This window comes from Poecilia latipinna, unplaced genomic scaffold (assembly GCF_001443285.1).
Source record: "Poecilia latipinna isolate Pla-1442-1.1 unplaced genomic scaffold, P_latipinna-1.0 Scaffold791, whole genome shotgun sequence".
In the NCBI taxonomy this organism is placed as follows: domain Eukaryota; kingdom Metazoa; phylum Chordata; class Actinopteri; order Cyprinodontiformes; family Poeciliidae; genus Poecilia; species Poecilia latipinna.
In genome coordinates this window covers 1-15,124 of record NW_015113407.1, presented here as the reverse complement: position 1 = coordinate 15,124, position 15,124 = coordinate 1, and the positions used below count along the sequence as shown (strand labels likewise).

Here is a 15,124-nt window from a genome sequence, read left to right as displayed (position 1 = left end):
TTTTGATTTGCAGCAGGATGAAAAAACAAAAGAATAAAACGTGCCAGGCAAACTATAAGATCGAATTAAGACAAATTTAAAAACAAGCATAAAAGCATTTTGATTGCTTTTCAGCTTTCTCGCATTTCTAAAGGTCTGAAAAACGTACTGAAAAGAAATCTACTTAAGCTAAGTATGACAATGAAGACACAGGAGTGCTAATTGCTTTTTGATTGTTCAATCCTTTTTTAAATAAAGCTCGTGTCTTATCAGATGTAAATGTGTGAGAAAACTAATACATGACATTATGTGTAATTAATCTTTCATTAACCCAAGCAACCTTTAAACAAGCATTGTGGAGATTTAAGCTTATGGCTTTAATACAAAAAGAAAAGAAATCACTTTCCTACTGGGTTAAAACAACCATAAGTACCGTTACTGTAGAAAATAACAAGTCAAATACAAAAGTATTCAATCCAGCTGCTCTGTGAAGCCCTCAGAAAATATCAGTGATCAAACATCAGGAAGGCCGAGGAACAGACAGCTCAGGTAGGCAAAGTGAAGTTGAGGAGAGTTTAAAGCAGGGTCAGGTTAAAAAAAAACACATATCAATCTATGAACAGCTCACAGACCAAATAAAGAGAAAGGAACTACAAATATATTAAAAGAGACATTAAAACCTAAAAAGGAGCTCTGGAGAAGCTGAAGTGATCAATAACTCAGGTGGAAAAATCTTTAGACAGAACAAAGCTTATGGCTTAAACTACTATTAGAAATGAGTGAAAAGAAGAAAACCACTGTTAAATGAAGCCAACAAGAAGTCGACTTCGCAGGTTGCTACAAGCCGTGTAGGAAAACAACAAAAACGTTTTCTGTGGAAAAACGTTCAAGCCAAATGAGATTGAAATGTTAAGCTCTTGACCTTCGTGCAAAACTAACACTGAACAACCAAGCCCTACAGTAAAACATGTTGGTGGAAGTATTATGCTGTGGGGAGGAGGAAGGGGAGCTGGCTTGAGTTAATGGAAAGATGGATGAAGTTGCACAGGCCAATCTTGGAAGAAAATTTGGAACATATCTTCACTTCCAAGCAGGACAACAATCTTGAACAAGTCAGAACTGCAATGGCACAGTTCCAAGAAAAGCTTCAAGTGTCTAAAGCTAATTGAGAATTGGCAAGAGATGACAATTCCTGTTTGCAGATGATCTGCATGCAATCTGAGCTTTGGCTACTTTACAAAAGAATAGTGGGCAAAAGTTTTAATCTGTAGATGTGCAAATTTAGTGTAGACACTTCCCTCACTGGGGATGAATACAAATGCACAACGCACATTTTAGATGTGTGTGTGTGTGTGGGTGTGTGTGTGTGTGTGTGTGTGTGTATGTACACATTCACTTAAAGAACATAAATAATGTCCCTTTCACTGTAGAATTATCACAAACAATAAACAAGCTTTGAGGAGATTCCTCGAAACGTGACATTGTAGCATAGGAATATGGAGAAAACTCAAAGATGCATTAGGCACTGCATGGTGACTTCATGCAATTGTTAACATTAAGTGGAAAAATATAGTTTCCTGAAGCCCGAGTTTTTGACATTTTACAGAAAGGAATCAGTCACACACTATGTTTTAGACAGGATTTGAATTTCTCTTCACCACTCTACTAATGCCAGGATAATACTGATAAAGTCTCTCTTCTCATGAACAACATCCACAGCTTCCACGAAGCACCAGTTTCAAACAATTCAATAAAACTCTATTTGTCCCAGAGGGGTGATTTAAAGGAACAGATGAGACGCTAACATTTAATTTCTGCTTAAAGAGAAACTGGACTGGTAACCTCCACCCACTCATCAGAGAGTGACCGCAGGTCACGTCCAGACTGAACTCACCTCAAGCGCTCTGATCGTAATGAGAACGTGAAAAGCTCCTAGAGTATGCTGATTGCAAAAATATATGCACTCTGTGCATGAATGCAATTATCCTAGTGAGAAAATGCAGGTTTGATAAAACAGTCCAGACATAATATCCATAGTCTCTCCAAGTCACATGTTACCACAGTTAAAAGAAGCATTTCCTTCAAAGAAAGCCTGAAAGAACATCTTTTGTTTCTCATTTGTGCATGACACCTTAGCAGACAAGTCGGCACTTTTAAGTCTGCATGTTTTAAAGGCAAAGTTTATTCTCAGAGGAAGGTTTGACCGTTGCATATCCCACTTGTACAGTGAGGGGACAGAGCAGAAGCCGTGCAGTCAGCGAAATGAAAGGCGAATACGACGAGAGACGTTAAAATGGTGTCCAAATGTCGAGGCATTATGACTCGGCATGACAGAAGGCGGCCTCTTGTCTTTTTTTTCCTCCCTTTCTGATAAACAGCACAATCTACCGAGTTCAAGGCCACAGTGATCGGCAGGAGTAAAGCTCTGTCTGAATGATCCTTTCAGCCTCCAACTCTTTCAACCAAAGAGCATAAAAATGAAGTCAAAAACTTTTATTATTTTAAAATGCCTTGAAAAAGTATTGGTACTCTGAACTTTTTCACGTGACAAGCACAAACCTAAATATATCTTGTATGGAGTAACAGACCAACCCAAAGTAGCGCATAACTGTGAAAAGGAAGGTAACCCATGCATGGTTTCCATTTCAAAAGTGTAGTATGCATTTGTTCAATACTTTGTAGACTGTTTTGTTGTAAGTGTGTTGGGCTAGCTCTCCATCTGCTTTATACATCCACAGATTGGCAGTTTTACTAGAATAGTTCAAGCTCAGTTAGATTCTACAGGGACCACCTGTTAACATTAATTTTAGCCATTCTTAATTGGATTAAGGTCTTGGTTTTGACTAGGCCATCTTAACACATGAACATTACTTTCTATAAAATGACACCATTGTAGTGCTGACTGTATGTATTCTTATGTATGTATGCCATTCTTTTGTTGTTGTTTTTTACTCTCTTGACGTCTAGTGTTTCAGTACGACAAAATGTGAAAAAGTCGAGATTTTAATATTTTTTGTAAAAGTATGCATTTTTCTAAAAAAAATATATTGCTTTCTAGAAAAACTGATTTAAAAATTAAACAAAGTGACACAAGTATGGCGTCACAGGGAGAAGATGCTCGTCCCCACTGTCATACAGCGAGACGCTTTGTACTCATAAAAATAAAGTCTATTCAGACTTGCATAGAGTTACCAATTAAGCTAAAGCAGGTTAACTAACCCTAGATGGAAAGTGAAAAGCCTACTGAAAACCCACACAAGGAGATCGCAACAAAGTTTATGCTCAAGAACGGAAGGTTCTTACAATCCCTTCAACATTACAAGCCATAAAACTGTCAAAAGCTTTATGACTGGAAGGAGTCTCCCATCCTTATTCTGACACTCAGCAGCCAAATTAGAAGAAGATTATGAGAAAACTTTCCAATATACGCGCATAGGCCAGTTGAAGATCTCAAGGTTTGCCACAGTTGGGGTTTCAAAAGTTTGATCATACTGTTCCTGTGAGTCAGTCCTTAATGATGATGAGATGATAAAAAGAGAGAGCTTCATAACAAGCTGTTTCAATGGAGGTCTTATTCTCTTTACGTGCAAAATGCGTGAGAATTTAAAAAGTTAAAATTCATAAAAGCTATTACTAATGGTTACATCTCAATCTGTTGAAAATATCTGAGAAGCACAAAAACATTAATCCTTGCATTTTTCTGAGATAAAATCTGGCCAACAGGTAAAAAGTGTTTCTTTGTTTTGTTTTTTAAAGTCTCATTGCCGTTAATAATTATTGACCTTCAAAGGTTGTAAAAATCTCTTTTTATTAGAATAGCTTGTTGCTGCACACTGTCGATGAGTTGGCTGAAACAGCACTCCCATATTTTTCTCTTAGACCAGGTTGGCTGTGTGGCCATGTGTGTGTGTGCTTCAAGTGTTGTTTGAAAGGAATAGTAATACTGCAAACTGCTTGAAAGCAATAAAACAAAATCCCTAGAAGTTATTTATCTTATTAACCTAGCATCTAGCAAATATAAATGCTTTGGTAATCTGAATTAGACAGAAAACCTTTTGTCTGATTTAATGTAAAAAAAACAAATCTGCCTCCAAAATTGTACGTCTTTCTATGCAGTGTATTTAAATATAATGCATACTGTGCTATAAGCCTGGCGGGCCACCAGGCTTTAATGTGCCCCCACCAGGCTTAGCATTAAGGTTTTTTTTTTAATGTTTGAATTTTTTAAGACTTTATAGTTTGTGTTCAGATATGCATCTTCCAATAACACATAATTATCAAGTGATATTTTCAAATTTCCTGTCAACTTTAAACATTTCTTAAACTCAAAAACACGACTGGATGAACGACTGCAGAGTGCCCCAACCGCTGGGCTTAGCACGTTTTCCGGGGAAAAACTCTATAATGTATTTCCAAATCATTGTACTTGTCTTTGTTGTATATGAGTGAAAAGTACAGTTGCCTTCTTTCAGCAAGATAACAGTGTTAGCAACAGGCATTTCTGGTTCACAGCAGTTCCAGAAACTGATTCGTGACTTTGCCCAAATGTCGGAAGAGTCACTGTGCAAAGACGCCGCGGTTTTACACAGACCTGCTGAACATCTGGTCATGTCAGAAGATAAAGAAGAACGGATAAAAGTCAATGAAATGGAGCTCTGGTAATCATTATCTGAAATGATGGCGATGGCTGACAGGGAGCTCCCTGACTCAGTGGGTGTAATGCAGTCACTGGATGCATTTGACTAAGAAAAAGCATGGCTCCTTCATTAAGTGCAAAGGAGAGGAAGCGGGGACAAAGCAAACAAAGCAAGAGGAGAGGGGTGAGTGAGCGTTGGGGGATTTCTTCTTCCCTTCCATCGCACCCAGCCAGAGCAGACTCAGTTAGCATCTCAAGGTAAGCCTCCCCGTCACTTGGGCCTCATATCTCTAAGGCCGCTCGGTTCCCACAGTGTGTCAGGGCCTGCATGTGGCCTTCCACCCCACTCCGGCAGCTCTGCGTCTTTAGACCCTGAGGGCCCCGGAGCAGAGGTTACACCAACACAGCCAGCCACAGCAGCATGTCAGCCCCACACCAACCGTTGCCTTGGTGCCACCGCAAGAGATCCTGACTCCTTTCGAGGGGAAAGTGATTTGCCATGATGTGTACAGCTCCCTTTTTTTTTTCTTTGCTCACTTGTAGCTCCTCTCTCCGTGCATTTAATCTCCCCTGCTCTCATTTTTCCCCTTCTTTGTCATTCTCTCCACCACATCCTCAAATCTTCCCTGTCTCTTTCTCTCTCTCTCTCTCTCTCACTCTCTGCACTCCCACTCCCTTTTTTTCTTCTTTGAGTAATGGCTGATGCCAGAAACAGTGCCACGATTAGAATGACTTTGATGAAAGACAACATCTGCGCTGAATAAATACTCAACCAACAAATTGAGTTTTTTTTTTTTTTTTTTTAAATCCAGCTATTATTCATCTCTCTTTCTGGTTTCCTTCTTTAAACCACTTCCATTTTTGAAGACTTTTGTGCATCTCGGAGTTGTCCTCAACATTAAATCACATTATTTATTTGCAGTTAGGCCCACAACATGCTCACAAATAGCTTCAGAGCCGCAGCAAAGGAGTATGCTTTGCACCGATAAACAGGAACCGGAGGAGAAGTTGATCAAGTGGGTCGTCCGGAGCGTTTCACTTGGTGACCAACAAACAGGTGCATGCCATTACAGCCCTGCTTGCTCCCAAGGAGCATTCCACATTACAAGGAAGTGTGTAATCGATGTTGTGGAGAATAAAGTGAGAAAAAAGTAGTTCTAATTGCAAAATGTAAATATTGAGTTTTCCCACAAGTGGGGGCAGACCACCCAGGATGCAAAATAGTCACCCACCCCCTTTCTCTCTCTGTCTCTCCCTCTCTCTCTTTTTGCCTTGTCGACCGCCCGAGAGATGTCTTTTTGTGAGTGCAAAACATCACTGACCACAATCAGCCACTCACACACAAACCATGATGTGTCTTTGCATGCAAATACTCGGCTAGCTTTGCTCGGCGTTTGTATTGTGGGAAAATTAAGTGATGAAAACCTGTGAGAGGGGGTGGAATGAGAAAGAAGAGAGGATCAGAGAGCCGAAGGTTTTGCACCGTGTCTTTTCTTGCTCCTGTAAGGTGGTCGGGTCAGTCTGGTCTGAATGAATTCTCACAAGATGAGAGAGGAGGACAGCACTGTAGCTGCAGTGTCTGACAGACAGAGACTCCACCGTTGGTGTGTGTGTGTGTGTCCGTCTTGCAAGCTGGTGTCAAATACTTGTCTAGACTGTGACAAATACCTCCCCGTATTCTTGCTATGATTACCTGCAGGTTATGTGAACGCAACCGTTCACACAACCGATGCCGTCTCAAGATCAAAGCAAGCAGCTTCATTCCAACAACAGCAAACTCACAGAAAAAAAAAAAAAAAAACTTAATTTCAGTCTCACTGTGGGTTTTTTTTTTCCTGTTTTTTTCTTTTTGTCTTGGCAAGTCTTCATAAATATAAGCAACTGTGCAGATTGACACAGCACGAATGACAATAAAAAGCAATTAAATGATTGCAAAATGAGACGCAGAATAAACAGGAAGCATCTGCTTAAAAAAAAAAAAAACTGGAATCCAAAAACTATAGATCTGCGTTTCAAAGTAATCACGGTCTGCCTGATTCAGATCTGTGGTGCCAACTCTGTCCACCCTTATGATTAACATGGAGCTTCACGTTTTAGCTGTGGTTTAGACTTCCAAAATTATTATTATTTATAATATTTTTTTGCACAGTTTATACCGGTCTCTGGTGTTTCCTCACTTAAGAATGCATTTTCTCAGTGATAAATTTTACATGACATTTTTAACATTGTTTGACAATAATAATGCATTTGTTACATTTTATGAATGTCTGGCTAATAAATTTTTCTGCCCAACCAAATATCATTTGTAGAGTTTTAAATTCTATATTTTATTAATAATTTAAGATAGGAAAGTACGGGGTTTTTTTGTGTCCACTGTAGTGCACGACTATTAAGTAATAATTAAAGATGCACTGATCACCCTTTTCCTGGTCAGTACCAATTTCCAGTTTTCTTTTAGCTCTGTCCTGCTGATACTTTTGTTTGTAAATTGATTTGTATTTTGTTTTATTTTGTCAACAACAACAACAAAAAGATTTCCCACATTTTTACATTAAAGCTACCTGAACTTTTGCCTGATTTTTATTAAACTCAAAAAAGTAGGTGTTCACAGTCCTGGATTATGTGTTTCTAGATCTAAAAATGGTTCATTTACTTAGTTTTTATGCATTTTACAAAACAGATAAAGGAACAATTGGCCGACTGATTGGTGCTTCTTCAGTAATAATAAATCCAGCCTTGCTCCTTAACCCTCTTTCTATCCCATGACAACAAAACTCAGTTTTGGCTTTTGGTTAAGTGCCACCCCCAAGATTATTAGCCCCCCCAGCCCCTCAAAAAAAAAAAAAAAAAAAATCTGGCCACCCGTTTTGAAAACTTTCTGTGGGCGCCCCTGATATTGATTCTAAATTGTTTGGACACGTGTTTGCTTTCAGTCTGATTAACTAATTTAGGCACATGATCGGCTGCAATTAGTAAAATGAAAGGCACTTGGAGGCGACAACTTACCTTGAGGGGTTTTACTTCCTGAAGCTGACTGTTGGACAAAGGCGACCAAAAGGAAACCCACAAATCCAAGGCTTGCGCGTACCAAAGCGTGCAGATACATGTTAACTTTTCCTTTAGTTCAACACGACAGGAACACTTTCTGGGATCTGCGATGCGCAGGAGCACACAGAACATAGAAGGGTGTGTGTGGCAGAAATATAGTGTCTTGCTACTCCTCCTGAACACCCGCTGACAGGATACGGTGCGATCCTCTCTTTTTTCTCTCTCTCTCTCTCTCTTCTCCCCCCCCCTCTCTCCTCTAAACGTCTTCTTATTTCAGTTTAAAGTGATCGGGGTTGAGGAGGAGAGCCCTACAACGCGGAGCGCAATAAGCCTGTTCTGTTATCATGGTTCGAGCCCAGAGACGGTGCCAATTTAAGAAAGAGAGAGAGAGAGAGAGGGAGGAAAGGAGCGAGAGATGGAGTGCTCGACGGGGTCTAAAGGGGGAGGAGAGAGGAAGGAGCGCCCGATCAGTGCTCCTGACTCCTCCGACGCTCCGGCTCCTGCCTCTCTCTCTCTTTCTGTCTCTCTCTCTCTCTCCCTCTCTTTTTTTTTGTTCTGCAGGAACTTACACGCAGGTGCTGGCTGGACTCAAGGTGAGCAGGGGGTTACCACGTGCGCAGAGGTGCGGGTCCGGCTCGTGCACCTGCGCAAAAACACAAGTTGCCGTCACGGCAGTGTGGTAAAAAGCAATTGTTGTAAGGAGGTGGGGGAATGAAAGGGGGGCAACAGGGTTGATGGGTTTATAAACGCCTCAGATGAAAAAAAGTAATAGCTTGGAGATTGCATTCTGTAGTTACCCAGTAAAGCGTGGAGATCATCATCATCTGGGCCAACTAAACAGTCAGGGCGCATTTATGCCGGATAATTTAAAGCAGAGGCGAGCCATGGCTGTATGAGGCCCAGAGCAGAACTTCTGTTGGGCCCCCTCGTGATACACGTTCAGGGAATTTATTTTATTTATTTATTTTTACACTTTCCATTCAACAAAGCTTCTTTTACAATTACTTAACAACCCAACATTAACTTCAGGTGTTTGGAACATCTTTGAAAAGTTCATTTATTTCAGTAATGCCATTCTAAAAGTGACCATAGTGTGAGTCTGAGAATGGATCAAAATGCAGACAAGAGCTGGGAGCATGGATCACATTGAAAGACTCAATGGAGAAATTAAGACAATAAAAAAGTGAGGAAAAAGCTTGGCAGCACAGGGAGCCAGAGAGCCAAACAAAAACAAGAATCCAGAACAAAACAAATTCAGGAAAATCCAGGGACGTAACAAGGTTTTACAGGAGGAACCAGAAGGGAGTGTGAGCAAGAGAAGAGTTTAAACACTGGGAGGGTGAATGCTTTAACAAAACACCTGGGCTGATGAGCTACCGGGTTGCAGGTGTGAGGGGAAGAGAGAGAAAAAAAATGGCACAAGGGATGAGAGAGAGAACACAGGTGACTAGAAAATAATTCTAATACTAAAGAATAGATCTAAAACACATAATTCAAGTAGAATAACAAAAAATACAGACAAGAAATAAACTAGAATCACAAAGAGCGACTGAACTAAAACAAAACAGACACAACGCTGGTCAAAGAAAGAAACCGAGGAACAAAAAACTAATAAACCTCAAAACAACAAAGGGTTCTAACGGATAGAGGTTCATTACAGACACAGCGACACACCAGTTTCAATGAGTTTACATTTCTACAAGCACAGCTGACGTGAAATTCTCATCAGACGTGAGTAGCAACTTATCCAGTCCACACACACGAGGAAATTAAGCCATAACTGTCAATAAAATGTTTAGTAAAACAGAATGACAGGATATTTGGAACACATGAACCGATGTGCAAAACAGCATGGAAAGTCACGACACAGCTGAAATCTATCAATAATTAGAAGAAAGGTGTCATGCAAGAAGCATTTAACACTGGAAAAAAACAAAGAAAAACCCAGTGAGCTCTCTCTCAAGAGCTTTGCAACCTGATGGCGGCAGTCCCAGCAGAATTTCTAAACTTCTGGTGCGCCACTGGGCTCATAGTCCACAAGTGGAAAGAATCATTACGCCATAAACTGGCCGTGGACATTTCGTCCGTGCAAGATTTCAGACAGGGAATTAAAAAGGACTATTAGAAAAGCTGTCTAGACGCCAAGGACCTCTTGTGGAGAGCTTCAAAAAGACGTGGAATCAGCAGATGGACACGAGGAAAACAAGAAGAAATGCACTCGGCTGCCAGGACCTGCATCTTCGGATACCACAGTGCACCATTTTGATCTGGAGATCAAAAAGGCACTACCACATATCAACACTTAAATTTGGAGAGGGGAACATCATCTTGCCCTTAGGTGTGAGTGTGTGTGTGCATTTATTTTGCCATGTGTGTTTCTGTGTTTCCCTGTGATAGACTGGAGAGCTGTCCAGGGTGTAACGCACCTCATGCATAGGGATTTCTAAAGGTTTCGAACACTTACAAAAAAGTAAGGGTTGGATTTTTGCATAGTTTTCAGACTAAGATTACGCTTCTGTAATAAATAGAAATTTGTTGTAAAGCTCTCTACCCGTGTTTACCAGTGGCTACACGCTTTTTTCATTAAAAATGCATTATTTATGTTCAGTTAAGATGTAGAATGTGCTACCGCGGTTGTTTAAAGTGCAACCCAGAATGAATTGCTTCCTCAGGTATAATAACTCATAATCAGTAATTGTTTACAGGAGCATTGAAAGCTTTATGTGAATCATCTGGTTACCAAAAAAACCTGCATGCACATATTGTTTGCTGTCATCTTGATCCAAAACCATAACCAGCACCGTATTATCTGCCTGTTCGTACAGGGTCTTTCCCATGGGAAGTTTCCTTTCTCTTTGTCAAATAAGTCATGTCACTAATATTGGGAGTCACTCAAACATTTCTACAGAAAGAACATTTCTTTGCAAATAGGACAGCAGCAGGACATTAAAGCTTCCCGGGTGAAAATTGAGACACTGAAGATGCTCTGTATCCACCATTATTGCAAATGCCTGATTATGAGCACAAAATTAACCCCCAAATCAAAGTACGATCCTTGACGAGTTGGATTCTCAACAATTTTCTTTCAGGGAGCATCTACGCCTCCAGACCATCTGCATCCTCACACCTGCCGCCTCTTTCACACCTGAATTAATCAACTGCGTTAATGCATTTATGTTTGCATTTTATGGTGCGCGCAGATTTCTGCACTATAATTATCATCCCTTTTCTCATGTGTAATTTCTTTTACTCAATCAAATATAATTAGGGCTTCACAATGATGCTGATTGGAGATAAGAGCTCTGCCTCGCAGAGAATTAAAGACACACACACACACACACACAGACACACAAACTTAAATGGCTCGAGGCAGAAAAAGGAGGAGGGGAGATTATTTTTCATTATCTTTCATCCTATCCAAATGTTGTCATTACCTGTGCTTTAAAGATGACTTGTGATAATGTAATTAAGTTAAATTAAAAGTCTTGATACAAGATGTGATTTAATATGGTTTCACAAGCCACTCTGTTCTGCTTTGCCAGAAATAAACTTGGTTACAGGTAAACTTTCAGAAAAGCCTCTGAAGAAGAAGAAAGAAACCATGTCAATCTGCAGCACAGAGTCGAGCAGTTTGGTGTAATTAAAACAACATCCGACAGGGATATAGAAATATCCCGTGTCCCCATGGCCAAATCTCTGGGTAATTGTGAGCAGTTGTGTAACCAAATGAGCTCACAGCCACTCTGGGAGTTTGAGAAAGTCAGTGCACACAGTTACAGCCGAGCACGAGACAGAGAGCTGTGCACGGGCAACACACCGTGCACCGAGACGAGCTATTTTTTACACCGACAGACACGCAAGGGAGACATAGGTGATGTTTAATTTATGATTCTCCTCATGAAGAGGACTTTGGCTGCATGTTAGGTAAAGAGCAAAGGGAGAACAAAGAAGGTGTCAGGAGAGCAACAAAGGTCTTCCATGGTTAGTAAGTGAAATTGGACTGAAAATTATGGGGACAGAGATAGCTTTATGCAACACCTTCCAGAGATGTGATACGCACAGAGGCAACAGCAAGGTTGCAACCTCAAGATACGATGCATTTCCTTTAATAGACTGATGCAAAGTAGTGGATAATGAAAGCAAAAAATAAAAAATGTTGAAAACAAAGTAGAAATACATATATTTTTTAATGTGGTGTGGATTTGTATCCAGTACCCTGTTTTATGATATTCCTAAATAAAACGCAATGCAATCAGCTGCATTCAAAACATCCAAAACAATCCATTTGTGCTTAAAGTTTGTCTTTAAGTCTGAATGAAACGATAGGCTAGATGAGGACAGCCTTGTAGCTGTCCAATGCTAAGTCTGTAGCAGCTGTAGACTCTTGGCAGGACAACGATTAGCTTCACGCTAAACCTGGGGGTCATGAAACCCTTTCTTCAGAGAAAGCCATTGCAAACGCTGTTTGCCACAAGCTAAGCCAGGGACGCCTCAAATGTGTAAGAAGCTGCACTCTGATCATGTGAAAGATTTATACATGAAACCACTTGGTATCACAGCACAGAACTTTCCCCTTCTCCCCTTCTTTTTTTTTTTTTTTAAAAAAAACACTCTTTATATGCGAGGTTACCAACACCACCGCAGGCCCAGCAGGATGTCTTGGTACTCACCAGGCCAGCACCACAGGGGAACAGAGTGGCTTGCTGAGTTCAACACTTTAGTGCAGTCATCACACAAGCGCTGCGGGCTTGCCCCTGGAATGCCTCGCGACCACAGCCTCGGTCACTGGCACTAACAGAGAGCAAAGAGTTCAAGAGGAAATCTAGTTATCAAGAGAGAAGAAGCAGAGTTCTGAGTCAAATATCTGAGGATGGACTGGCATGAGACTCTCAAAGCGGTAAGACGATGAGTAAAAACATCACAGGTTCTCTGTATTTGCACAGAAATGTTAAGTAAAAATCAAAACTAAAAGATTTTTTTTTAGAGCACAAGAGTAATTATTGTTTCAGGGTTTGATTTATTTTTGCTAAAATATTATATCTCACTGGTAATTACAGTTCTGATGATGTAATCTAGATTTTTTATTCATTTTAGATTTTGCTCATCTTTTTTTTTTTAACCGCAGTAAAAAAATACACACATGCCAGAACAAAAAAATCAACACAAAAAAATCTGGATTTATTTTTTTTTTTTTAAATTGCAAAATAAAAAGACAGCTGTGTCTGGAAAGGTCCATTACAGCATGTAGACAAAAGAATACTCCAATCAAATCAGAGAACAGTTATTGAAAAGTGTAAGTCAGGAGATGTATAAAAAACAATCTCCAAAGCACAGAGCTGTAACTGGAATTCAGTTACATCTATCGTCAGGAAATGGAAGGGATATATCATGTGCAAATCTGTGTCAAAAAGATCCTCCTGGCAAACCATGACCATGTAAGGAGACTAGAGAAAGAGCTGAAATCTGAAGGAGTTACAATCTTTTCTTCATACAACAGCAGTTGTCCAGGTTCGTCACCAGCCAGCAGGCCCACAGGGCTTGTAAAGAAGATAGAAGGTAAAAAAAAAAAAAAAATGCAGCAAAATATTGAGAAATCCTGTAGGACAATTTGTTTATGTCTGCAAGAGAACTATGGCTTCAGAGGATATTTATTTTCCATCAAGACAGCAACCTGAAGCATCCAGCTTAAGCTACACAGAGATGGTTTTAACACAACAAGGCGGATGTTCTGAAGCCCAGACATTAATCTCATAGAGAATTTGTGGCGGGGATCGAGAAGGGCTGGTCATAATCAATCCCCAAGCAGCCTGATGCAGGCTGAACAGTTTTGCAAAGAAGAAATGGAGCAAAGTTGCAGTGAGCAGATGTGAAAGGCTGACTGAGATCTATCCACACAGACTGTGTGCTGTGATTGCATCCAAAAGTTCATCTTCTACTAACTTGAAGAAAAACTCTCTTTTTCTGGCCTGACTTCAAAACTACTGTAACTCATAGAGTTTGCAGAGTTTTGGTATAGCAAGTCTGTTCCCAGAGAGAGTCAGTGGCAGAGGAAAACTACATTACTGCTTAGGGCCCCAGCCCATTAGAGAGGTGGGGGGGCTCAAAGAGTCATTGAATTCTCACACTACAAGTTTCGACATAGTTGAGCATCTTCAGTGGTTGCTTATCGATACGCCTAATTAAACTCAGCTCTACTGTGTCTCTATTGACATGCTTCGTCAAGGAACTAACCGCACAATACTGTTGTTATCTTGTAAAATACAAGCGGCACCCCAAATCCAATTAAGGTCCAAAAAGAATCCTGGGTAGGTTTTCTTTCACCATGTCAGTTTTTCCAAAAAGCAAAGCGGAGGCCTGTGTTGGAAGGTTTCTAATGAGTCTTTCCACTTCTCCAGATTACGCCTGCTTATTTCCCACAGCTGTGAATTTTACCACTAAAGCAGGAGATATGTAGGTAACGCTCAGCATGCAGAAGTGGCTGCGTGTTGAGCCGAGCGCGAGTGTGCGTGAGCGCCTACAATCAAATGGACTAGTCAAGATCAAATGAGATAAAACGGTGGATATTTTCCCCAAATGTAATCCTCACTGTGGTTTTATGATTCAAAGAAGCATAATCATTCACCTCAAGTGTACTGTGCTTAAAGTATGTCTGCTGGCAGGCAATTTCAAACGCAGCAGAGGTGATAGACATTTATTCTCAGCTAACTGTTTTAATGACGCAGAACTTGGCTAGGCATGCTCAAACCTGAGCGTGCTCGGCGGTGGCTCTGTTTCACTTTGTCCCAACTAATCCTCATGTGTGGAGGAAAGGTCAAAGGGGGGGGGGGGGGGGGGCTTGCTTCAGACAGACAATATGTAAGAAGGTAAGTACAGAACAAGGCCAAGATGGTGGGGAAGTCCCATGAGCTCATCGTCTAGCCAGATATTCCAGCAGCTATGAAAGCCTCTTCTGGCTCCTGTCACAAGGGGAATGTTTCCAAGGAGTCTAGAAGAGTTTCAGCTTATCTGAAAAACAGAAAGCTACTCTTAACTTTTATCAAACTGCAAAAATTCATTAATTTCCTCCTGAGCCCTATAAACCCAAGCTGAAGTTCAAAGGTGACACTTCAGTGAGTAAATCCTTACAGCAAATCGTCCACATTTAGTCCTGACGTGATTCTCTGCTTGGATTCCCAAATCTGAATCACTTCCTCTTCACAGGACAGAACAAAGAAATTCTGTTTTCAAAAGATTTAAAAAAAAAAAAAGTGCTGTTAAAGACATAAGGGTTCATGTCTAGGCTGAGCTTTTAACCAGAACAGAAGCTAGAAGGAATAAAAATGTCTTCCCAGACTGTCTGCTACTGTCAATTTTTCAACTCTTGAGCTTCAAAAAGATTTGAATATGTAGATTGAAACAAGCAAATGAATGCCAAATTCCTTTTTGGGTGGTTTAATAAATTACAAACAATTAAATTATGAT

The 15,124-nt window shown here is 40.4% G+C and overlaps 1 protein-coding gene across 2 annotated transcripts in view; it reads right to left on the bottom strand.

Annotated features, from left to right (window-relative positions):
- scube3 (signal peptide, CUB domain, EGF-like 3) overlaps positions 1-8,154 on the bottom strand; it is a 118,904-nt gene extending 110,750 nt beyond the window's left edge. Inside the window, exon 1 of one of the 2 annotated variants that reach the window (XM_015046740.1) lies at positions 7,622-8,154. In XM_015046740.1, the coding sequence (XP_014902226.1) occupies positions 7,622-7,721 (100 nt within the window). In that variant the 5' untranslated portion in view covers positions 7,722-8,154. The remainder of the gene's footprint in view (positions 1-7,621) is intronic. The other variant, XM_015046741.1, reaches the window with a different exon arrangement.
- Positions 8,155-15,124: the final 6,970 nt, after the last annotated feature.